Here is a 26,387-nt window from a genome sequence, read left to right as displayed (position 1 = left end):
CAAATTAAGATCAAGTCTAAGCATACAAACAAAGATCACTGTGCGTACCAGGAAAAAAAGCCAACACCACAGAGAGATAGCAGAAATAACGAACAAATTGTTCAGAACAGCCCCTCAGGTAGGACCACCAATACTGAATTGTCTTATTCTGTCATCAAGGAATAAGAAATGTTTAAAGAAATAAAAAATAGAATCACTAAGACAAGCAAAGAAAAATAAACTATTTGGAATGTCCAGTCCAACCTGAAGGGAGAGGTGAACTCGAAAAGAAATATATCATCATTAAACTAAAAACTCAGTGAAAGAGTTAAATAAGAGAAGCAGTTAACCAGTATTAACAAGCAAGAAAAGTAGTTAACCAGCAGATAATATTTAGGACATTAACATAGTACAGTACAGAAATACAATGAGATTGAAAGTCTGAAAGGTAAGTTAAGCAACACTGAGGATAGAATACCCAACATTATAAGACAGAATCTAATCAGTCCAGGAACAATGAGAAATAAAAAAAAACTAAATAAATTAGTAAAAATCTATTAAAATTAAAATTAAAACATTTGTTCATTAAAAGATACTGTAAATAAGACAAACAAAATAGTGAAAAGAAAGGCCACAACTGGAGCAAATAATTCAACAAATATAACTGGCATAGTTTTGGTATCCAGAATAAACAAAGAATTCCAAATTTTAAAAAAGCCAAACAATCTAATAGGAAAATAGAGGACAGTTCATAAAGACAGGAATATGAATGGCCGATAAAGACATGAAAAGATATTCTAAGCCATTTTTAATCAGAGAGGTGCAAATTCACATGACATATTTTACAGGCACAGGAATGACATCAAGTCGTAATACATTAAGTGTGAAGACTGGATCAGCATGAAGAAGCTTTTAAAGCTGTTGGAAATGTTCTGCGACTAGACTGGTGATGGCTGCATGAAAATCACTGACATATACACTTAAAATGGGTGAATTTTGTATTATATAAATTATAGCTCAATAAAGCTGTCTTAATAATGATTATAAGCTGGGCACAGTAGCACATGTCTATAATCCTAATACTTTGGAAGGCCGAGGCAGGCGGTCACTCGAGCCCAGGAGTTTGAGATAAGCCTGGGCACCATGGCGAAACACCGTCTTGATAAAAAATATAAAAATTAGTCCAGTATGATGGTGCAAGCTTGTGGTCCCTGCTACTCAGGAGGCTGAGGTGGGAGGACCACTTGAGCCCAGGAATCTGAGGTTACAGTGAGCCAAGATCGCAGCATTGTACTCCAGCCTGGTTGACACGGCAAGACCCTGTCTCAAAAAAAAACAAAAATGATACGCAGTGCTAAAGGAATATAAAGTGATACAAACTCTTAGAAAAGCAATTCAACAGTATCTGGTAAAGTTAAACACTCTACGAGCCAGCATTTCCATTCCTACGTAAATACCTTCAAGAAACTTTTACACGTGTAGACCAGGTACCATGTATGGAATGTGTTCATAGCAGCAATATATATATATATATATATATATATTTTTTTTTTTTTTTTTTTTTGAGACGGAGTCTCGCTCTGTCGCCCAGGCTGGAGTGCAGTGGCCGGATCTCAGCTCACTGCAAGCTCTGCCTCCTGGGTTCACGCCATTCTCCTGCCTCAGCCTCCGGAGTAGCTGGGACTACAGGCGCCCGCCACCTCGCCCGGCTAATTTTTTGTATTTTTTAGTAGAGACGGGGTTTCACCGTGTTAGCCAGCATGGTCTCCCGACCTCGTGATCTGCCCATCTCAGACTCCCAAAGTGCTGGGATTACAGGCTTGAGCCACCGCGCCCGGCCTGCAATATTTATTTTTTAAAAAAAGAAAGAAAGAAAATGTTCACTGGCAGCAGAATAAAAAGAGGTGTATATTCACAAAGTAGAATATTATACAGCAAAGAAAATGAATGAACATTACAATAACTTACAAAATAGTATGTATCAACTGGGAAATACTGTTGGGTGAAAAATCAAAGTCCCAGAAAACTACATAAAGTGATACTATTTTTAATAAGGTCAAAAGTACGCCAAACTAAACATATTGTGTTAAAATATGTGCATGCCTGAGAAAACTATTTTTTACAAAGTAAAAATCAAACACAAAATTCAGGCCACCCCAGAGTGACGGGAGTGGCATAGCAGGAAAGGACTACAAGGGAGTGGTCCCTGAGCAGTGTTGTTAATGTTGCAGTTGTTGACTGCTGGGTGAGTTTGGAATATTCAAAATCATTGTGCTTTAAAACTTAAATATTTTGCACATATATAATCAAATACTACATTTCAACAAGCTGATATTTTTTTTTTTTTTATGACAGAGTCTTGCTCTGTCCCCCAGGCTGAAGTGCAATGGCACGATCTTGGCGCACTGCAACCTCCACCTCCCCGGTTCAAGCGATTCTTCCGCCTCAGCCTCCCGAGCAGCTGAGATTACAGGCACCCGCCATCATGCCCAGCTAATTCTGGGTTGTTGTTTTTTTCTTTTTTTGTAGAGACGGGGTTTCACTGTGTTGGCCAGGCTGGTCTTGAACTCCTGACCTCAGGTGATCCACCCGCCTCAGCCTCCCAAAGTGCTGTGATTACAGGCATGAGGCACCGCACCCGGCGATTTTTTTTAAGGTGTGCACTTTTATTCAACTGGTCTCAAGTCAATGTACAGGTAAGCCCTGGCTGCATACACCCACTCCCAGGGAGAACAAAAGCCTTCATACATCTCAAGTTGGGGGACAAAAGAGGGGGGCCACGAAGGCTGATCATTCAAAATAAAACAAAATAAAAAAGTATTAATGCAAAGATTTTAAAAATTTTGCATTACATAAATCACACGAAACCTCCCCTGTGTGGACTTAGGACAGGACCGGGCCATTCTCCTTAGAGAGAAGTGGGGTGGCTTTTAGGAGGGCAAACAATTTCCTGTAACAATGCATCTCACGGTATTTGGAATGACTAGTAAAAAAAAGAACAATGTACAAACAAGAAACAAAGTCCTCGGCCACATTGTAGAACTTTGGGGGATGCTCGCTCCAACCAACTGCTGTCACCCCCCGTTCCAGTTTTTAAATCCTGATTCAAACCACAAAAACACAAAAACAAAAACAAAACAAAACAAAAACAAAACAAAACAAAAACAAATAAAGCCATGCCAATCTCATCTTCTTTTCTGCACAAGTTAGGTTTTGTCAAGAAAGGGTGTAACACAACTAAGTCACAGTCTGCCTAGAAGCATTTGGAAGATGGACGATGGAGCCAGACTCATCATACTCCTACTTGCTGATCCACACCTGCTGGAAGGTGGACAGTGAGGCCAGGATGCAGCCACCAATCCACACAGCGTGCTTGCGCTCGGGAGGAGCAATGATCTTGATCCTCATCGTGCTGGGCACCAGAGCGGTGATCTCCCTCTGCATCCTGCTGGCAACACTAGGGTACATGGTGGTGCTGCCAGACAGCACTGTGTTGGCATACAGGTCTTTGTGGATATCCACGTCACATTTCATAATGGAGTTGAAGGTAGTTTCATGGATGCCACAGGATTCTATGCCCAGGAAGGAAAGCTGTAAGAGTGCCTCGGGGCAGCAGGCCCACTCATTGCCAATGGTGATGACCTGGCCATCAGGCAGCTCGCAGCTCTTCTCCAGGGAGGAGCTGGAGGCCACCATGGCCATCTCCTGCTTGAAGTCCAGGGCAACACAGCACAGCTTCTCCTTGATGTCATGCATGAAATCCCACTCAGTGAGGATCTTCACGAGGTACTCAGTCAGGTCCCGGCCAGCCAGGTCCAGACACAGGATGGCGTCGGGGAGGGCATACCCCTCGTAGATGGGCACACTGTGGGTGACCCCATCACCGGAGTCCATCATGATACCAGTGGTACAGCCACAGGTATACAGGGACACACGGCCTGGATGGCCATGTACATGGCTGGGGTGTTGAAGGTCTCAAACATGATCTGGGTCATCTTCGTGCGGCTGGCCTTGGGGTTTAGGGGGGCCTCGGTCACAGCATGGGGCTCCTCAGGAGCCACATGCAGCTCCTTATAGAAGGTGTGGTGCCAGGTCTTCTCCATGCCATCCCAGTTGGTGACGATGTCATGCTCGATGGGGCACTTCAGGGTCAGGATGCCTCTCCTGCTCTGGGCCTAGTCGCCCACATGGGAGTCCTTCTGACCCATGCCCATCATCACACCCTGGTGCTTGGGGTGCCACACGATGGAGGGGAAGACAGCCCGGGGGGCATCGTCGCCTGCGAAGCCACCCTTGCACATGCTGGAGTCATTGTTGACGATGGGCACAGCAATATCATCATCTATGGTGAGCTGGCAGCGGGTGTGGACAAGCGGCAGAGAAGCGAGGGCGAGGGTCTGTGCTCACAGGGCAGACGTGGTCTTGGCCAACAAGATGATTTTTAAAATCATGACAAAGAGACTATCGGCCAGATGCGGTGGCTCATGCTGTAATCTCAGCACTTTGGGAGCGGGCAGATCGCTTGAGCTCAGGAGTTTGAGATCAGCCTGGGCAACTTGGCAAAACCCTGCCTCTACTAAAAATACAATTAGCTGGCCATGGTGGCGCATGCCTGTAGTCCCAGCTTTTTGGGAGAATGAGGCACCAGAACTGCTTGAATCCAGAAGACGGAGGTTGCAGTGAGCCGAGATTGCACCACTGCACTCCAGTCTAGGTGATAGAGCAAGACTCTGTCTTTTTAAAATAAAAAAATAAAAAAAAAAAAAAGGACTACTTCTTGAGTCATATCCCATGAGGTCACTTCTGTCCTGGCACCGCACACGGCAGGATCTTACGACAAGAAGATAGTGGTATATTTCTCAAAAACAGCAGAAGCATTTTCTTAAGCAGTGACTCCTAAACAAACATTCTTCATGGCTCTGACAGATGTCAAAGAGTATAAATCGCAGGGCTGCAGGCTGGACAAACTTAAAATGGCAACCGCAGAACAGAATTCTTCACAATTCTCTCGATCAGAATCAGCTGGTGAGTAACTAGCTCATTAAGGCCTGGAGACTTCTGTCTTGCTTTGCTTTAGTACTGCCACCTGCTGCAGCTAACGCTGACTCAGTACATAACAGGGAGCAGGCCCTGTATGAGGTGTTTTATTTATGTCACCTCATTTTGTCCTACCAGCTAAACACTACTATCAACTATTATCAACACTGTTTTATAAATGAGGGGACTGTAGCAAAGACAGATAACTTGCCAAGACCTCACAGCTCATAATCACAGGGCCGGGGTTCAAGCGTGAGAATGAAAATTCTAACCCATGCTGGCTCTATTGTTTCTGAAGCCACGTGGCCAAACGATCAACCAGAAAGTCAACTCTCACTACACACTTTTTATATAATCAGGGAGGGAGAAACTTCCCTCTATCTCCCAACACCTAGGAAAGTCAGTAATTTGGTAACTATATTTCCTATTTTTTTAAAACACTCCCTGTCAAGAAGATGTTTTAAAAAATACTGGCATAGAGGAAGTACAGGATATACTCACAGATATGCATTGTTTTTTTAAAAAAAAAAACTAAACAGAAATATTAATTTTATTTTACATATCTACATGTGGCTCTTGTAGAAAATCCTAAAGGGGACCCAAACCATATGACGCCCCTCTTTAAAGGAGACCAATTATCTCAACATTTACTAAAACAGTCATATCCCATGCTCAGAATCTGTCATTTTTACATATGAAAAATTTAAAACACAATAATCTATACTACTTTATGGCCAGGCACAGTGGCTCACGCCTGTAATCCCAGCACTTTGGGAGGCCGAGGCAAGCAGATCACCTAAGGTCAGGAGTTCAAGACCAGCCTGGCCAGCATGGTGAAACATCTCTACTAAAATGAAATATAAAAATTAGCCAGGCATGGTGGTGGGCGCCTATAATCCCAGCTACTACAGAGGCTGAAGCAGGAGAATCCCTTGAACTCAGGAGGCAGAGGTTGTAGTGAGCTGAGATCGCGCCATTGCACTCTAGTTTAGGCAACAAGAGCAAAACTCCGCCTCCATAAAAAAAAAAGAAAAAGAAAAAGAATAATCTCTACTACTTTATTCATATTTTCCAGACTATTAAGCCCCTTGACAAATTCAACTTTTCTTTTTTTTTTTTTTTTTTGAGACAGAGTCTTGCTCTATCGCCTAGGCTGGAGTGCAGTAGCGCGATCTCGGCTCACTGCAAGCTCCGCCTCCCGGGTTCACGCCATTCTCCTGCCTCACCCTCTCAAGTAGCTGGGACTACAGGTGCCCGCTACCATGCCCGGCTAATTTTTTGTATTTTTTGAGGAGAGATGGGGTTTCACCATGTAAGCCAGGATGGTCTCAATCTCCTGACCTTGTGATCCACCCGCCTCGGCCTCCCATACGGCTGGGATTACAGGCATGAGCCACCGTGCCTAGCCAACAAATTCAACTCTTTAAATTGTATATAATACAGTATAACACAGCATTACAAAGTCATCGTGGCTTGTAATAAACTTTTATGGCAGAGACTGCCTCAGTACTCAGGATCTAGTTTCACCTTCCTTAATAACGAACCTCATTTAATAGAAAGAGCAATATAGCTGAATGAAAACTGCATTTCCAGCTTCTCTTACAGCTAAGGATGGTCATAGTACAGGGTTCTGGCCAACGAAAGGTGAGCAGTCATCGCTGAGTAGAGCTCCCAGGAGACAGCTTGGAAGGGCTACCTCAGCAGGCACAAGCCCTTTGTGCCCTTCGCTCTCACTCCCTCTTCCTTCCGTAAGACATTCAGACACAATTATTGGGCTTAGGCATCTACCAGGAGAACATGAAGGTAAAGATCTCATCATAGGCTGGCACAGTGGCTCACGCCTATAATCCCAGCACTTTGGGAGGCCGAGGCGGCTGGATTACCTGAGGTCAGGAGTTCGAGACCAGCCTGGCCAACATGGTGAAACCCCATCTCTACTAAAAATACAAAAATTAGCCAGGCGTGGTGGCACACGCCTGTAATCCCAGCTACCCGGGAGGCTGAGGCAAGAGAATTACTTGAGCTAGGGAGGCAGAGATTGCAGTAAGCCAAGATCATGCCACTGCACTCCAGCCTGGCCAACAGAGTGAGGCTCCGTCTTAAAAAAAAAAAAAAAAAAAGATCTCATCATAAAGAAAGCAGAAGAATTGAGGAGTACGGGTCTATAATGACATCATAGTCCAACACACTGGCCCTAGGCTACTTACCTCAAATTTTTACACAAAAGAAAACTAAATGCCCAATTTGTTTCAGCCACTGATTCTGAGGTCTTTATTACCGGCAGCAGGATAATGTCTAACTGATATATTTCTTCGTTAGTAAACAAATCCACAGATCCCCACTTCCCCCACTGACTAGTGGATTAAAATAAGAAAAAAACATAACAGAGTCCACAACACTAATGTGACCCAACAAAAGGAAAAGTGAATACCACTTAATTCTTGAATGGTAGCCAAGTATGGGCTGCACTTGAGCCTTTTCTTAACCACTAATACCTGGAAAATTCCAGTTTAAATAAAGAATATACCTGTTCTTCCCAATTCCTCTATACCATTCTGTGATTTTTCCTTCAGTTTCTCCCAGTTGTTTGTTTTCTCCACCTTGCTTCATTTTCTCTACAGCTGCTATTTCTTAAAGCAATGTCAGATTTAACACACTCTCATAACACATGGCAGAGGGCTGGTGCTATTGAGTTTCCCTTTTATTCTTCATAAAGAAAAACAGCCTAAGGTATTTCTAGTGGCCTCATTTTCATTCTTCATTCTTCACAGAATAAAATTCTGGATCATACACATAGGCACATTATTCCTTCAATGGAAAAGGAAAACTAACAATAATTTTCCTGAATATTAAACCATACGTCATCGTTACAGGACATTTGGAAAGTAAACTTTAAAATATCAAACATACAAATCTGCAAAGAAGAGAAAACCATTTCATCACTTTAGTGACATCTTTCTCTTAAAAATTTGTTGTAACTAGCATATATTTAGAATCAGACTCCTGGCATTCATAACTCTAACTCTGCACCAGTGACCCCCAAAAGGCCACTGACAGCTGGTGACTTATTTTGAGGAAACCATACTAGGATGCTGGGGTGTGGGAAGCAGCTCCACGACCTCCCTCATCTCAGCCAGACCTGCTGCTCTCTACCCTTGGGCAAGTGGATGAATTATGAGGGAGACTGTAAGCAATACTGGAAATCCAGAGTGGGCATTCCAAAATCTTGGAGATATATCTATACACGGTTATCCTGGTTTCCTCACATACCATTGTATTACAAACATTTTCTTAACATTTACTTTATTGTACATATTACCTCATGGCTTTAACAATTTGTATCTGTACTTCTCCTTTGTGACATGTAAGTTGTTTTACTTTTTTTGCTGTAGTAAGAAAAACACTAAAAAATAAAATTTGGTACAGAAACATTGTCCCATATATTTGATCATCTGCAAAACAGATTCTAGGAGAAGTTATAGATGAATGGTTCCTTTCTGACAAGAATTACTTGAATCTTTCTACTCTATTTGTAAATTCCCCCTAGGAAAAAATCACAGGCTTTTATATCTTACAAAATTATAATAAAGATAAAATTTAAATTATCTTCACATTCCTTTTATGAAATGGAAAACAGCAGGCCCAAAGCAGGAACTGGGCTTCCAACAGATGCTCCTTATCAAAGCCCTTCTGTAAATCTGCAGGCAAGGCTGGGTTGCAGGGGAAATGCCCTTCTGACCGGTAGAGGCCTCAACAGACACCAATCCAAGATAAGAAGAGCTCCAGAGTATACACAGTGTTCAAGCTTTAACCATCCTTCCTGGTGACTATCTGAAAGAGCAGAGAGAGAATAGGAAAGGGGGGTCCTCCCAGCTCTGCCACTAAGTAGGAGTCATCTATGATAAACCCTAACATTCAGTCTGAGCTTCCTCATCTATCAATGTGTTGACTATTATACCAAATCATCTCCAAAATTCTTTCCAGCTGAAATTGTCAATGACTTTATGTTCACCAGCCAAATTCAGCACTAAAACTCTCACTTTTCACCTGAGTTTCATGTTCTTTCTCCTTCAGTAATTCTCACTGCTGTGTCCCTAATACTTTCCCACAGAAATCTGCCCCTCAAGGCAGCATGCCAATCATCCAGAATTCACAAAATAGGCTCAGCTTCCTCATCCCTCACCTTGCTCACCGTGCCTAATGTCCATAATGCCCTAATGCCCTGTATTCTCATTACAATCTTGTGGACTATGCCAGTGCCCAGTAATCTTCACCTCTTTACACTCCTACTGTGCATAGTAATCGTGCCATCCACCAGGCTTCCGCCCACATAGTGTGTGTTGTTTATCCCTCAGGGAAACCATTTATGACTCTCGAGCTAACCAGTGAGCTCCTTGCACTGGCCAATACCTACCATTGCTGACACGTCTCACAACCCCATTGATCACTCAGAGTGGTCCTCCACATATATTCGTTGATTTATCAATTTACTAGTTTATTAAACATTTACGTATATTTCAACTGCGAAGTTTAACAGTCAAGAGGTAGAGAAGAGTGAAAAAAGAAATGACCAGTTCTACTCACATCCTATCCAACTCGATATTTCTTTTTTTTTAGACCGAGTTTCGATCTTGTTGCCCAGGCTGGAGTGCAATGGCGCGATCTCGGCTCACCACAACCTCCGCCTCCCAGATTCAAACAATTCTCCTGCCTCAGCCTCCTGAGTAGCTGGGATTACAGGCACGTGCCACCACGCCCAGCTAATTTTATATTTTTAGTAGAGACGAGGTTTCTCCACATTGGCCAGGCTGGTCTCGCACTCCTGACCTCAGGTGATCCACCCACCTCAGCCTCCCAAAGTACTAGGATTACAGGCACGAGCCACCATACCTGGCCCCAACCCAACCCAAATTTTTAAACTATGTCTGACAGAAGATCAGACAGTCTCTATGTGAACATTCCAAGGTCAGTATTTCCTTACCTCAAGTGGCAGCCCAATCTGCTCTGGGGCAGATGCATTCCTTAGAAACTTATTCCAGAGATGGCCGGGCGCAGTGGCTCACACCTGTAATCCCAGCACTTTGGGAGGCCGAGGCGGGTGGATCACAAGGTCAGGAGATCGAGCCCATCCTGGCTAACACAGTGAAACCCCGTCTCTACTAAAAATACAAAAAATTAGCCAGGTGTGGTGGCGGGCGCCTGCAGTCCCAGCTACTCGGGAGGCTGAGGCAAGGGAATGGCGTGAACCTGGGAGGCGGAGCTTGCAGTGAGCCGAGGTCGTGCCACTGCACTCCAGCCTGGGGGACAGAGCGAGACTCCATCTCAAAAAAAAACAACAACAAAAAAGAAACTTATTCCAGAGACAGACTGATTTTTCCCACAGCGATCCCACCTAACCTTCTTACTTGCACCATTCTCAGGGGCAACAACCACATGGGCTTTAACTGCTCTTGCAACAACTCCTGCACCATCCCAGCTGTGCAGCTCTGGCAACGCTCCTCTGAAAACACAGTTTCCAGAACTAACAGAAACATTCTGGATGCAATGTGACCAGTAAAGCTGTCCTTCCATCACCTCCCGTCTGGATGACAACTTTTGGGGTCATGTGAGCTGACTTGCTTCACTGAAGAGCAGCCATAACATGCTAGCAGATAAATGAGTTGTGATTACCTAGAAGCCTTATTTCACAGAACTAAAACCTGAAAGTCACAATCCTACAAGCCAACAGCTCTGTCTCTGCATCAAAACCTGTCTAGGATGACATGTTTGCCTTGGATGTGAAATTTAGGCAGTTAGTGTTCTGGCTTTGAACGATTTGTTATTTCAAAGTAAATGATATCCTGACATGATAAAAATACAAAATGGAAAGGAATTCTCCTGGTGACTCAAACCGTTTAAACTGTTTTACCTCATTTGGAAACCCACAGCCTCAAATAAATTTGCTGTCCAAGAGCACCATCTGGTGGATAGAGGTATTTAAGCTACTCCATTGAGGGAAGAGGGAAAAAAGTCTATAGGTTAAATGCCACTATGCCTAACACCTTGGTGTGAAAAGATTCCCATGCCTCACCAACAGGTTTCTTATAAAGGAGCTCTTGATTTGACAAAATTCTAATACAAAAGAAATCTGGAAGTGACAAAAATTCACTGTTATTGAATTTAGTTCATCTTCTTAAAGAAATATTGCTTATCATAAAGTAAACATTTCTGAGCCGGAAGGAACAAGAGACAGCAGTTAATTCAATTTCTTCCCCTTGTAGATGAAGACTATGAGGAAAAGAGAGAGCTTTCCTGAAAGTCACAGCTAGGAATGGCAAACACTGATTATATACGAAAACAGGTCAAATATTCTGTGCTGTTTAATAACGCCTTCTATCTCAAGAAGCTGCAGAAGAAAGGCAGAAAATGGGGCAGTGGGTGTCTGTGCAAGGTGCCTCTCTCTCAGGTTAGCAGTGATCGGGCCACCCACTGTGGACTGTGCCCTGCCCCACACTGACCAACACAAGATCAGGAGCTGTCATACGCTCCCTCCTCCACCCACCCACACCCTTCATGTTAGATTTATCTGCTTTCCTCTACCGGTGAAAACCATCCTGCCAATAAAAACAATAAAAATAAGATAAATTTTCTTTTTTTTTTCTTTTGAGATGGAGTTTCACTCTGTCACCCAGGCTGGAGTGCAGTGGTGCAATCTCAGCTCATTGCAACCTCCGCCTCCCAGGTTCAAGCAATTCTCCTGCCTCAGCCTCCCCAGTAGCTGAAACTACAGGTCCCTGCCACCATGCCTGGCTAATTGTTTGTATTTTTAACAGAGACAGGGTTTCGCCATGTTGGCCAGGCTGCTCTCGAACTTCTGACCTCAGGTGATCCACCCACCTCAGCCTCCCAAAGAGCTGGGATCACAGGCATAAGCCACCGCGCCCAGCCAAGTAAGATAAATTTCCAATCATCTTGCTGAAGAACATCTATCATCGTGGGAAAGCATTCACAATGGGTCAAATGGAAGGGGGATAAAACTATGTTTACTGTACTATAAAAATTGTTTTTACATGCAATTATGCAGCATTTAACTGTTTTTTTCGTAGAAAAAAAACAGTGGAAGGAAATATACAAAACAGTTTTGATAGCTGCTTTCTCTGAATGCCAGGATTGAGTGATTTTCATTTTCTCTCCTATGTAATATCTTCCCATATTTTTCACATGTAATGTTTATATTAACAAAAAGGTAACTTTTACCTTAAAGGGGTGTAATTTATACTTATAGATTACAAAGAAAACTAAAAACAGAAAATGGAAAGAGGACACCAACCACCCATCCACCTAGTACAAGCACAGCCAAAAAAAAAAAAAAAAAAAAAATTTCCCCAGCTCAAGGAAAAATATACCATATAAGACATTTATTTTTATTTTAAGATTCTCCACAAAAAATCTTAAGATTACAGGCACAGTGGCTCATGCCTGTAATCCCGTAACTTTGAGAGGTGGAGGGAGGAAGATCACTTGAAGCCAGGAGTTTGAGATTGGCCTGGGCAATATAGTGAAATCCCATCTCTACAAAAAATACAAAAAACTAGCTGGGCATGGAGGTGCACACGTATAGTCCCAGCTACTCAGCAGGCTGAGATGGAAGGATCACCTGAGCCCGGGAGGTGGAGGTTGCAGTGAGCTGCGATGGTGACATTGCACTGCAGCCTGTGCAACGGAGAGAGACCTTGTCTTAAAAGAGAGAGAGAAATAAAAAAAAAGATTTGCCACAATATTTTTCAAACTTTTAAATTTTATATCATTTTTCCATTAATAAGTACCTGAAGATAACAAAAGTAATAGGCTAGCAAATTAATATTAAAGAAAAATCTTGGCGGTACAATTTCTTTAAAATATGTTCTATATTTTGAGATGCAGAGACATGAGTTCATATGTTGTCCACTTGTAAAATTTTGCCTGGTTTATAAGACAAAACACAGGACATGATGTGCCCCAGAGAACTCCATGGCTTCCAGTTTGAGAACCACTGTCTCTGAAGGTGATTCATTATTTGAGACACATACCAGGAATGCAGTTACCTGAAGGCCAATAAATAAAGATAGAACATAGTTACCTTGCCCTAAGATCTATGCATCATCTATGTGCAATAGATAACTCCAGAGAAGTCATCTTTTGCTAAGTATCTTACAGAAGCAGTTGTCAAGGTGTTTTCTGAGGACCACCAGGAGACACGCAGACCCTGTCAGAGGGTCTGTGACATCAAAACTATTTTCAAAATTATACCAGAACATTAGTACATTAGTATTTGCCTTTTTCACTCTCATGAGTATAGAGTTTTCCAGAAGCTATAGGACATATGACCTTATAACAGATTAAATGTAAAAGCTGATATAAAAATCCAGCAATCTTTTTTTTTTTTTTTTGAGACGGAGTCTCACTCTGGTTGCCCAGGCTGGAGTGCAATGGCATGATCTCAGCTCACTGCAACCTCCGCCTCTCAGGTTTGAGCAATTCTCCTGCCTCAGCCTCTCGAGCAGCTGGAACTACAGGTGCACACTATCATGCCTGGCTAATTTTTGTGTACTTTTAGTAGAGACAGGGTTTCACTATGTTGGCCAGGCTGGTCTCGAACCCTTGCCTTAGCCTCCCCAAAGTGCTAGGATTATGGGCGTGAGCCACTGTACTCGGCCACAATCTTCTATTTTTTTTTTTTTTTTTTTTTTTTTTTTTTTTTTTTTTTTGAGACAGAGTCTCGCTCTGTCGCCCGGGCTGGAGTGCAGTGGCCGGATCTCAGCTCACTGCAAGCTCCGCCTCCCGGGTTCACGCCATTCTCCTGCCTCAGCCTCCCGAGTAGCTGGGACTACAGGCGCCCACCACCGCGCCCGGCTAATTTTTTGTATTTTTTAGTAGAGACGGGGTTTCACCGTGTTAGCCAGGATGGTCTCGATCTCCTGACCTCGTGATCCGCCCGTCTCGGCCTCCCAAAGTGCTGGGATTACAGGCTTGAGCCACCGCGCCCGGCCCACAATCTTCTATTAAGCTAGACATAAGAGATTTGAAAAATGTAAACTAATGTGATTCTTCTTACTAATTTTTTAATTGGGAAAATAGTCACCTTTTCTTTTTCTGTCTGCTCCCCTCCATCCTATAGTCACCTTGTATAAAATAATGTATGTTGATATGTAATGGATTGTTTTAAAGAATTAACTATTTTTTTAAATATTCTCTTAATTTCCTTTTTTTTTTTTTTTTTTTTTTTTTGCATGAGCCACCGTGCCTGGCCTGAATTTCTAATACAATAAAAAAGAACAGATATAACCTCCTTAAATGAAAGTTATTTGAGGTTCACAATAATTATTATGATTGTAACAGGGCCTTAAGACTGAAAAGTTTGAGAACTACTGTCTTGGAGTAATAGAGTTCAGAAAAATGCCCACTGGGGAAGGTCACCTCAACCCTCCTCATCCTTCTCATCCAAAGCCCTCCCCAAATCTCTTGCTGTAACCAGACCATCTTGTTGTAGTCTGTTGTTAGATCACACTATTTTTCAAAGCTATTTTTTCTATGCCATGCACTCATCAGACACTATGCCAGAGACTGGAGCTAGAGAGTACATGAGAAATAACACCTGTCACCAATGAACTCAGAGTCTACTGCAGAAGAAATAGCCATGAAAAGAAATGCCACAAAAATAAATACAAGTAACCTTCATCTTCTGTTACCATTTTCCAAATACATGCTATAATAATTTTTTTACCCAATATTCACTGTCCAAAGTAAAGACTCTCTATGATGGTGTCCACCAACACAACTGTTTCAGTTGTATACAAATCTAGGTCAGAGAATATAGTCTGCAGCTAAGTTGTATCTCAGATGTTTTCCCAAAAGGAATATGCCTAGCACCCATATTAAATAAATTGGCATCACTGCTGTCATCTTCCCATCAGTGAGTGAAAATGTCTCCTGAAAAAGTAGAAAACCCCGAGGAGAAAGTAAGTGAGCATATGAGACCTACAGAAGACTATGAAGAGTTGGAAATGATGGCACGTACTGAAGGAAGGAGGCCCATCAGATATTAACTTGACATGTCCCAATCTCTTCAACATAGCAGAGTTGCTCCTGAAGAGCTTCACCATGTGACTCAAAATTTTGAAAAACCAGAGAAATTCCTTTTGCAGTGGACTCACAGCCATTCTCAGGGTAGGAGACCAATGATTATCAGGCTGGTACAGGAAAGGTTGGGGGACACCTTTGGAGATCTGGAGGCAGCAGCAATGAAGGAGCAACATGATTCAGTGAAGGAGCTGAGTTTCAAAGCAAGTGCAAAATGGTCTGAAAGATCCAACAACAGTGTAAGATAGCAGAAATTGAAGGTAACAGGTAGGGCAGCATCCCTTCACAGTGAAGTGTGGCTGTCTTCCTCCAGTGGCCTGCAGAAAACTATCGCCAAAGATGGTTACACACACAGGAAATTCTCAGTCTTTATGAAATGCTATCCCATAGGTTTATTACAGAATCCAAAGGCTAAATTGCTCCATGGGTACTCTGACAATGAGGATAAGCTACCCCCTTTTGGTGCAAAACATTGGTTCAAAGGGGCCACTGAAGACTGCCCTGTATGTTATGCTATGAGGCATTCAAACTAGAGAGCCAGCACGATGGAGGATAGAGATGAGGATTAGGGGAGGAGCTATATGTCACCACTCAGCAAACGGAAACTCTTACAAAGACGACTTGAATACACACAGGAGGTTCATCTAGGGTTATAGATTATGAAGATAATAGCATGAGCAAAACATGTGGAACTTCATTTTATACCTCTATTTAATGAAGCATTATCATTAGAAGAATCATCATTATGCTATACAATAGGTATTGCTAGAAATGCAGCCCAAAATAGCATAGAATACAAGCCTGATGATCTTTTGTCACTGCACTAACGTAGGTAATGTTGATGTCTATTCTTAGCTCTCACACACAGAAAAAAAGAGATGCAGCTCTGCCTTCAAAGGTCAGTGCAGGTGTACATGGCTACTGGCCATCTCAGCAATGTTATACCTTCTGTCTTTTCTACAGACATCTGCTGACTTGCAGGTCCTTTAGCCAAATCTTATCACCCCACCAAGTTACAGGACTTTTTTTTCTCTCTGTCCCTCTTTTATCTTTATCTTTGTGTGTTTTGTTTCCCAAAGAAACTCTCATACTGCTTCTAACAGAGGGCTAAGTATTCTAATGTAAAGGAAGTTAACAAAGGCTAATTAAAACTCCACTGGCAGAACAGCCCTTAGTGAAACATAACAAAAAAAAAATTCAGATCTTAAGTTCCTTATGTGTATGTACTGTTTCCAAAGAATCATCTAAGACTTAACCCAGGACCAAAGATGGCTCTATTTCTAAGATCTTTTTCTAACTACAGAAGGTTCCTGAAATCACTAAACACTCCAATTTCTTTCTTGCAAGGAATCAATGCAATTATATTAATCTCATCCTCCTGAGAATATTCAAATTTTTTTATATCCCATCTATCTCAAAAAGGATTTGTACACCCTTCCCCAAGAACAAATAATTGTCCTCTATGTAAGGGGCTGACAAACATTTTCTGCAAAGAAACAGTAAATATATTAGGCATTGAAGGCCATATAATCTCTGTCACAACTAACTCACCTCTGCCACTGTAGTGCAAAAATACATAATATGCAAATGAAAAAGTAAGACTGGGCTCCAAGAAAGTTTTATTACAAAATGCAGCGAAAGGCAGAACTTGACAGCCAAACCCTACTCTTCATATATACCCAAAGGCTGGATTCACCCCATGCCTTTGAGAGTCTTCGTGTTTTGGTTTTAAAAATAATAACTTGCTTAAGTTGTGTTACTGTTGCCATAGGTTACCATCCATGGTGTTCAGATTTTTTAGTATAACCTAAGGAAATCAAGCTCTAAAAGCAGCAGCAGAATAAAAGAGGGGCCAGCCAGGCACAGTGGCTCATGCCTGTAATCCCAGCACTTTGGGAGCCCAAGGCAGGCAGATCATTTGAGGCCAGGAGTTCAAGACCAGCCTGGCCAACATGGCGAATCACTGTCTCTGCTAAAAATACAAAAATTAGCCAGGTGTGGTGGCAAGCACCTGTAATCCCAGCTACTCGGGAGGCTAAGGCAAGAGAACTGCTTGAACCCGGGGGGCGGAGGTTGAGATCGGGCCACTGCACTCTACCCTAGACGACAGAGCACACTCCATCTCAAAAAAAAAAAAAAGAATGAGAGGCCAAGACCTGATAAAAGGTTAATATCCAGAATCTACAAAGAACTCAAACAAATTTACAATAAAAAAACAACCCCATCAAAAAGTTGGCAAAGGATATGAACAGACACTTCTCAAAAGAAGACATCTATGCAGCCAACAGACACATGAAAAAAATGCTCATCATCACTGGTCATCAGAGAAATGCAAATCAAAACCACAATGAGATACCATCTCACACCAGTTAGAATGGCGATCATTAAAAAGTCAGGAAACAACAGATGCTGGAGAGGATGTGGAGAAATAGGAATGCTTTTACACTGTTGGTGGGAGTGTAAATTAGTTCAACCATTGTGGAAGACAATGTGGCGATTCCTCAAGGATCTAGAACTAGAATTACCATTTGACTCAGCCATCCTGTAGCAGGACAAGCGGCAGACAAAACCCCTCAGACACCGAGTTGTAGAAGGAAGGGCTTTATTCAGCTGGGAGCATCGGCAAGCTACCGTCTTAAAATCCAAGCTCCTCGAGTGCACAATTTCTCTCCCTTTTAAGGGCTCACAACACTAAAGATTTCACATGAAAGGGTTGTGATTGATTGAGCATTCTAGGGGGTACGTGACAGGGGTTTCATGCACTGGTAGTCAGCGTGAAACAGAACAGAGCAGGGAGTTTCATGGTGTTCTTCCATACAATGTCTGGAATCTATGGATAACATCAGTTGCTAAGTCATAAGTTGATTTTTAACTACCAGGTTTAGGCCAGGCAGGCCCAGGCCTGGTTTCAGGTCTGGTTTTGGATCTGGTGCCTGGTGCCGGGCTGCCTGCCTTTGGTTTCACTTCCTTTTTTATTCTTAAAACAGGTACTGAGTATAAAACTATATAAAATAATGTGAGAGAGTCTCTCTCTTCCCTCAATCCCATTACTGGGTATATACCCAAAGGATTATAAATCATGCTACTATAAAGACATGTGCACACGTATGTTTACTGTGGCACTATTCACGACAGCAAAGACTTGGAACCAACCCAAATGTCCATCAATGATAGACTAGATTAAGAAAATGTGGCACATATACACCATGGAATACTATGCAGCCATAAAAACGGATGAGTTCATGTCCTTTGCAGGGACGTGGATGAAACTGGAAACCATCATTCTCAGCAAACTATCACAAGGACAGAAAACCAAACACCACATGTTCTCACTCATAGGTGGGAATTGAACAATGAAATCACCTGGACACAGGGCAGGGAACATCACACACCGGTGCCTGTGGGGGGGTGGGGGCTGGGGGAGGGATAGCATTAGGAGAAATATCTAATGTAAATGATGAGTTGATGGTTGCAGCAAACCCACATGGCACATGTATACCTATGCATCAAACCTGCATGTTGTGTACATGTATCCTAGAACTTAAAAGTATAATTAAAAAAAAAAAAAAAAGAGAGAGAGGTCAAGACTCAAGCCAGGGGATTTCCAGACCCTTCTCCCTCTCCTGTCAAGGATGACTACACTCTGATCTAGTCCTTCATGTACACCCTCACCCCTAATTCCTGTGCTATAGCCCAGCTTGGATCAAAACTACCATGGTAGCTTCTCTGCTCCTTAAAAGATTTGCCTGGGGCTAAGAGACAAAATTCAGAGTCTAGAACAAAGTAGGTGGGGCTGCTGTGGGGCCATGGGTCAGATCCATGACCCAGGCCCACAGCCCTGATTCAGGCCTCTCTCCCATATGCCACAGCTGCTATTCAAGTTTTGTCTCATCCTCCTATGCTCCTGCTCAGCAAACAACCTACAATTTCAGCAAAAATACTGAGACTATTAGCTATGGTTTCACCCTTCAATTTACCTAGCTCCAGTCCCACCTTTCACTCTCTCTCCTTTCACTGGAACTTACTCATCAAGGCCAAGTTCAGATGTCCTCCCCACTCCAGAAAGTCTTACTTGAATGCAGGCCTGCTCATACTATCTCTCCTGCAGGCTGCAAAGATTCAAGACCACTGCACCAACTGTCCCTCCACCCCACTAAGTCTATGAACTACTTGAGAAGCAGGATTCGTATCCATCTTTGCACCTTGCACAAATTACTTCTCTGATCTCTCCACACCCTCTCCAAGAACTCCCACCCCACCAAACAAAGGCTACGATTTTCTTACCACTCTTTTAAGATTAAGGGAAATAGCTACCATTAGAAATTCAAGGAAAAAGTAAACTGCAATTTGATGACTCTCTAATTCCTTTCAAAATAATGCCATGAACCATAAGAAACCAGTTCAATTTAAATACTGAACTAAAGAATTAATGTAAAGACAAGACAGTCAACAGCAAAACAATGCATGGGCTTTTTAAATGCACATTCATTGCAATGAATTCCAACATTCCTGACAGTAAGCTATTATTACACTCACTCTTCATCACGCCCTTTAAAGCACTCTTTCTTTTGTTATTCTTCGTCTACCTCAAGGGGGGTAAATACAAGTTATTTTTCATTTGTTTGAATTTAAGTGTCTTGAGTGTGATTGGTTTTGTTTATCAGAAGCAGTTTGCAACACTCCTCTCATGTCTGTCTTTATGCTACAAAAGCACTGAAAATGTCAGTCCAGCTCAGGAGCTGCTAAATGCTTCCACAGAGCCTGCAGAAATTCTACAAAATACTGCCTTGTAGGTCCTACCAAAATGATAGATTCCCAGCTCTAAAACCTGTAAATGATGAGGATGTTTTAAAACTGCGTGTTTACAAACCAGTGGATTCTGTTCATTGGATTTTAATAACAAAAGTTACTCAAATCTGAAGTCTAGAAGTCAATGTTCCCTTGAAGCAATGCCAATGAGTAAAGGGCTTTCAAACACAAGCAGTAAATTGATAAGCACTGCAAACCAAAGTCCATCAACCTCATCTTTACAGTCAATGCTTATGCTATTTCACTACCAAATACATAAAGCTAATTCAGGACCTTTTTATATCAATCTTTCTGAAAATGATCCCAAACTTGCTGCTTCTAACTCTTAATTATATACACAAAAATAAGGGGACAAAAAGGTTAAGTATCTTAAAAGGTGGTTTAAAAAAAAAAAAAAATACTTAGATTGAGTTTTATTTTATTTTCGAGCACTCAGATATGCAACTTTCAGTCCAGGATCTAGATGACCCATCAGCTCAACCTTCTTCTCAGAAGCCTGAACATTTGCCAGGATACAACACACAGGAAGAAGCTATGGAGAAGGTACAAAATACCCCTATTAGCTCAGGGGCAGTATGTAGTTGACAAAGACCTAGTTTTACATATTTCCACAACTATGAGATTCACTATGCATAATGACTTATCTAACACTGGTGTGGGGGATAAGAGCATGTCATGGCCCTTTTATTAGCCTCCCAACTTTGGAAAAGCACTTGACCCTCTCTGGGCCCCACGTTTTGTTAAGTGTAAAATGACAACAGTACTTAAGCTGCCTCACCCGTTCCGATGCAAATCACACAGAAGCTGGTTTAACAAGGCAAGATGCCACATTCTTCCACATTCTTTAGGAAGCCTACTGGTAAGAGCATAAAGATACCAGACCCACACAAATGTTTCCAATATGCCCACTCCCATCTGCCCACATCCCTCACCATCCATTTCCTACATGTTCTACTTGCTGCCACACCCTTCCCAGACAATTGCTCTAAGCACTAGAAGCTGCTCTTAGCCTCTCTTTGAGCCCTCAGCGTTATCACACATGTGCATAACTTGCCCCTACCTGTGGGCAACATCTAATGACCTGCCCACAACAGCTAAACTTACTTTTAGCTCATAAGAAATTTATTATCACTAAAGAATAAATCAGCCAAGAATACACTTGAAACTGAAACAAAAAAAAATCTAGCAACCATTTAATACAAGGTACAATTTGACATTGGTAGTCTAGATATGGCTTGTGCTAAAAGAAACAAATGATCCTTCTGGAGAGCAGTATTGGAAATGCTTCAAAAGCCAAAAAAACTGTAAAGACCTTCTCAACCCTTTGGTGGTAAACATGAACACACATGCAAACACAGGCAAGCATATACACACACACTCACATAAAACAGAAAGACCAAAAGGAAATTATAAAAAGGTTATTCCTGGGCAGGGTGCGGTGGCTCACGCCTGTAATGCCAGCACTTTGGAAGGTTAAGGTGGGCGGATCACAAGGTCAGGAGATCGAGACCGGCCTAGCCAACATGGTGAAACCAGGTCTCTACCAAAAATACAAAAATTAGCTGGGCATCATGGCACGTGCCTGTAATCCCAGCTACTCGGGAGGCTGAGGCAGGAGAATAGCTTAAACCAGGGAGTTGGAGGTTGTAGTGAGCTAAGATCGCGCCATTGCACTCCAGCCTGGACTATAAAGTGAGACTCCGTCTTAAAAAAAAAAAAAAAAGTTATTCCTGTTTGACAAACTTTTGAGCAATTTTTATTCTCTTCTTCATGCTTTTCTGTATTTTTCAATTTTCCTACATGTACTACTTTAATAAACAGTACATTCTCAACATAGAGATTACTTATACTAGTAAAAATTCAGATGCAGAATGAGGAAAGGCTATTTTTTTTAACTTTTACTTTTACTATTTCAAACATATACGTATTTAAAACACCAGTCTGTCATCTAGCTTCAATTATAAATATTTTGCTGGGCTGAGTGCAGTGGCTCACACCTGTAATCCCAATACTTTGGGAGGCTGAGGAGGGAGATCACTTGCTCTCCAGGGGTTTGAGACCAGCGTCGGCAACATAGGAAGACCCTGTCTTTACAAAAAGCATTTTAAAAATTAGCTAGGTGCCGGGCGCGGTGGCTCACGCCTGTAATCCCAGCACTTTGGGAGGCCGAGGCGGGCGGATCACAAGGTCAGGAGATCGAGACCACGGTGAAACCCCGTTTCTACTAAAAATACAAAAAATTAGCCGGGCGCGGTGGCGGGCGCCTATAGTCCCAGCTACTCAGGAGGCTGAGGCAGGAGAATGGCGTGAACCCGGGAGGCGGAGCTTGCAGTGAGCCGAGATCGCGCCACTGCACTCCAGCCTGGGAGACAGAGCAGGACTCTGTCTCAAAAAAAAAAAAAAAAAAAAAAATTAGCTAGGCATGGTGGCGCCTGCAGGTAGCCCCAGCTACATAGGAGGCGGAAGCAGGAAGACTGCTAGAGCCCAGGAGGTCAAGGCTGCAGTGAGCCATGATCATGCCATTGCATGCTAACCTGGGTGACAGAGGAAGACTGTCTCAAAAAAAAAAGTGTGTGTGTGTGTGTGTGTGTGTGTGTGTGTGTAGCCAATCTTCTTTCATCTGTATCCATTCAGCTTTATTTTCTTAAGTAACTGAAAAACAAATCCCAGTCCTCATGTTATTTCAACCATATATCCTTCAATATGCATCTTTAATTGCTAAGTTAAGAAAATTACACAGCCATCATTCCACCCAATATGACAATTCTACAATATCATATAATACCTTCAAAAATAAGAATGGTCTTTGAAATAACTGTTCAGCAATTAAAAATTCATATATAAAATTTGAAATTGTGCTACTACCTCATACGCAGGATAGATAAAGAAGTATAAACCAATAAGAATCGCTAAAACCAAAGAAAAGGGAACTTAAGCCAAAAAAAAAAAAGAAAAGCATGACAAAAAAGAAAAGCGTATAAGAGACTTGAAAAGGCACTTCACTAAAGGGGAAATCCAAACAGTTAGTGAACGTAAGGGGAAAAAAATCACAATGCAACTTAAAAACCAAAAGATACGACTACACACACCAACAGAACGGCTAAAATTAAAGAAATGACAATATTGAGTGTTAGGGAGGATGTGGAGCAAAGGAAACTTGGAAACATTGCTATAGGAAGTGTAAGCTGGAAAAAACGTTTTCTTCTAAAGCTAACATGTATATATAAGGTATACAAGAAAGTAGAAGGTATAAAGTATGAAGTATAAGAAGCCAGACATAAAAGAATGTACGCTGAATGATCCTAGTTATATAAAATTCAGAAACAGGCCACACTGAGCTGTACTGTTAAAGTCAGAATATCTAGTTACTGTTGAAGGAAAAGGGGAGCCTATACTAGGTAATAGGGCAGGTAAGGGAATTCTACGGTGCTGGTAATGTTTTCCTCGGTGTCAGAAATGGTACACAGGTGTTCACTTTACAATAATTCATAAAGCTCTAGGTTTACGCTCTATGCACTTTCTAGCTTATTTTATATTACAAAATAAAAAAGGTTTCAAAATAATATAATAATGGAATTAAGGCAAGGATTATTAATGAATGCCATGGATGCTAAATCCACTGAATGAAAGGCTGTTGGGGACAGATAGACACCTAATATTTGAGTATCACCCCATAGATCACTTATTAGTGACAAAGGGGAATCCTTGACTAAATCATTACAGGATGGGGGCGGGAGGAGTTATAACATTACTGGGAAAATTTCAATATGGTCTATACACTAGATAATATTATATAAATGTTAAACTCCCTTGTAATTAAAAGATACATGCTTATATAATTCAGGGTAAACTATCGTGATGTCTGCATCATACATCAAATGTTACAGGAGAGAGAGAGAGAGACAGAAACAGAGACAAAGAGAGACAAAGAAACATTAAGCAAATGTGGCAAACTATTAGCTATAGATCAAGTATCCCTTATCCATAATGCTTGGGCCCGGAGGTATTTCAGATGACGGATTTTTTCCCATTTTGGAGTATTTGCATTATACAGGTTGCGCATCCCTAATCTGAAAAATCCAAAATGCTCCAAAATCCCAAACTTTCTGAGTTTCAATATGATGCTCAAAGGTCATGCTCAAAGGAAATGCTCACTGGAGCATTTTGGATTTTGGATTTCTGGATTAGGGATGCTTAACTTGTACTGGTGAACCTAAGTGAAGGGTATCCAGGTATGTATTGCACTAGTTCCACCTTTTGGTAGATAAGAAATTTTTCGAAAGAAAATAACATGCCATGCCAGGCCTGGTGGCTCACACCTCTAATCCCAGGACTTTAGGAGGCCGAGGCAGTTAGATCTCTTGAGCTCCGGAGTTCAAGACCAGCCTGGGCAACATACTGAGATCCTGTCTCAATAAAAATTTCAAAAAAATAATAAAATAAATTAAAAAAGAAAATAGAGAGCGCATACAAGGTTTCAAAAGACAAAGAACTTTTAGAATTAGGGTTTTAAAATATCAGGAAAAGGCAAAAAGAATTAGAATATAACCAGTGAATTATGCCCCATTAAAATGGCTAAAAATACTGTAATAACATGTACTTTTTTAAAAAAAGAAAAAAATTATTACAATTTGTCTGTGAAAAAAAAGGACAATATAAGCCTGTTCATATATAACTTTTTTTTTAATGATTGAGGTAAAGTAATGGAAAAATATATCAAAAATACTGCTTCTGCTTTAAGGTGTCAGTATGATGGATCATATTTCCTGTTTTCCAAACATTTTTATAATGTATTTTTGCTTTAAAAAGTTTTAATGTAATGAAAAGATCAGCCAGATAATCACACACCATATTACTACTTAACAATTTCAGGTATTTGTACAATTACCTAGCTTCAGTTTGAAAAATACCAGCAGCAGAAATCCTACTGATGAATATTTCCTGTCATCCTTTGAGGAATCACCCAAAAGCACAACAAAAGAACACTTCTAAACTGCTTAAATGGTAACAAAACTGTCACATCCAATGATCCTTTACAAAACTCACTGTAAATATGAATGTACCTCATCATATATGCTTCCGTTAATATCTGCACCATAGATGGGTGCCACAAAAGTTAAGTTCTTCCAGTACTTGCGCTCCAAATCTTCGTAATCCAAGTATCTTGGAGTACAATATCTGTAAACGGTAGATGACAAAAAAGTACAAACCAGTAAGTCAGTTTTAGGGGTTTTCCCACCAAAGTGATTTAAATCTCTTTCTAAAACAAAATCCTACCAAAATGAAAACACTGCATGTTGTCAAATCTAACAAGTAAACATACAAATTGATTTACAGGGCGGGCGCGGTGGCTCAAGCCTGTAATCCCAGCACTTTGGGAGGCCGAGATGGGCGGATCACGAGGTCAGGAGATCGAGACCATCCTGGCTAACACAGTGAAACCCCGTCTCTACTAAAATACAAAAAAAAAATTAGCCGGGCGAGGTGGCGGGCGCTTGTACTCCCAGCTACTTGGGAGGCTGAGACAGGAGAATGGCGTGAACCCGGGAGGCGGGGCTTGCAGTGAGCTGAGATCCAGCCACTGCACTCCAGCCTGGGCGACAGAGCGAGACTCTGTCTCAAAAAAAAAAAAAAAAAAAAACAAATTGATTTACATAGCTATCTGAATATTCTTAAGGTTGCTAAATAACTCAATATCACTTTACATTGTATTAGAAAATTACTTTCATGAAAACATCAATAACAGAAGAAGAAAAGTCATTTAAAAGTCATTATTTTAGCTTTCAAAGTATTTTTAAAATCTTTAATCACTATACCATGCTAAGAAATTTTACATATTTATATGAAAATGACATAACACTTAAAGAAAAACTGACAAACAATAATCTTGCTAAAAATCCAAGAAAGTAAAGTTAAAACAAGATATTTGGCAGTTCAGCAAAATGGTTGGCAAATGCTGAATATATTAATAACAAGAAAATAACGACACCTCTTAGACAACTAGAGTAGGAATATAAGGTGGTAAAACCATTCTAGGATATATTTTTCTACACATATAAAAAGCTTTCAAAAATTGATATATTTGACTCAAAATCTAAATGTAGAAATTAACCCTAACAACACAGATATGTACAATGACAGTCGACCCAGATGTTTGCTGCAGCATTAATTGAAAATACAAGTTTATATCCATCAACCAGTAATTAGCTTAAAAAATACAGAATATAAAACAAGATAGATCATTCAAGATGCTGACATCAAATCTACCTACAGAGAATAAATCAGGTTACATAAGTGTGTATACTATATCTAATTTACGTAAAAAAAGAAAAAAATCTGTAAATGTATATTAAGTCATCAGAAAGAAATATACACCAAATTAATAGTATTAATGGTTATCTCTCACATAGAAATTACAGAAAAGCACTTACTTCTCTGTATTATTAGGAATTTGAACAATAATC

At 41.2% G+C, this 26,387-nt stretch overlaps 1 protein-coding gene and 1 pseudogene across 6 annotated transcripts in view; both read right to left on the bottom strand.

Moving 5' to 3' along the window:
* LOC105489137 (lysine demethylase 4C) overlaps positions 1-26,387 on the bottom strand; it is a 416,176-nt gene that overhangs the window by 332,831 nt on the left and 56,958 nt on the right. For 5 of the 6 annotated variants that reach the window (XR_011612551.1, XR_011612550.1, XM_071077763.1 and 2 more), the window contains exon 4: positions 24,987-25,101. Coding sequence is in view for 4 of the 6 variants with exons in the window: in XM_071077763.1 (XP_070933864.1) it covers positions 24,987-25,101 (115 nt within the window). In the remaining 2 variants the exon portion in view is untranslated. Of the gene's footprint in view, positions 1-24,986; positions 25,102-26,387 lie in introns of those variants that run through there. The other variant, XM_071077766.1, reaches the window with a different exon arrangement.
* On the bottom strand, positions 1,597-25,104 carry LOC139358133 (actin, cytoplasmic 2-like; annotated as a pseudogene).

This window comes from Macaca nemestrina, chromosome 14 (assembly GCF_043159975.1).
Source record: "Macaca nemestrina isolate mMacNem1 chromosome 14, mMacNem.hap1, whole genome shotgun sequence".
NCBI classification, from domain to species: Eukaryota; Metazoa; Chordata; class Mammalia; order Primates; family Cercopithecidae; genus Macaca; species Macaca nemestrina.
Note: the sequence above shows the minus strand (reverse complement) of the source record. Positions and strands in the feature narration are given on the sequence as shown.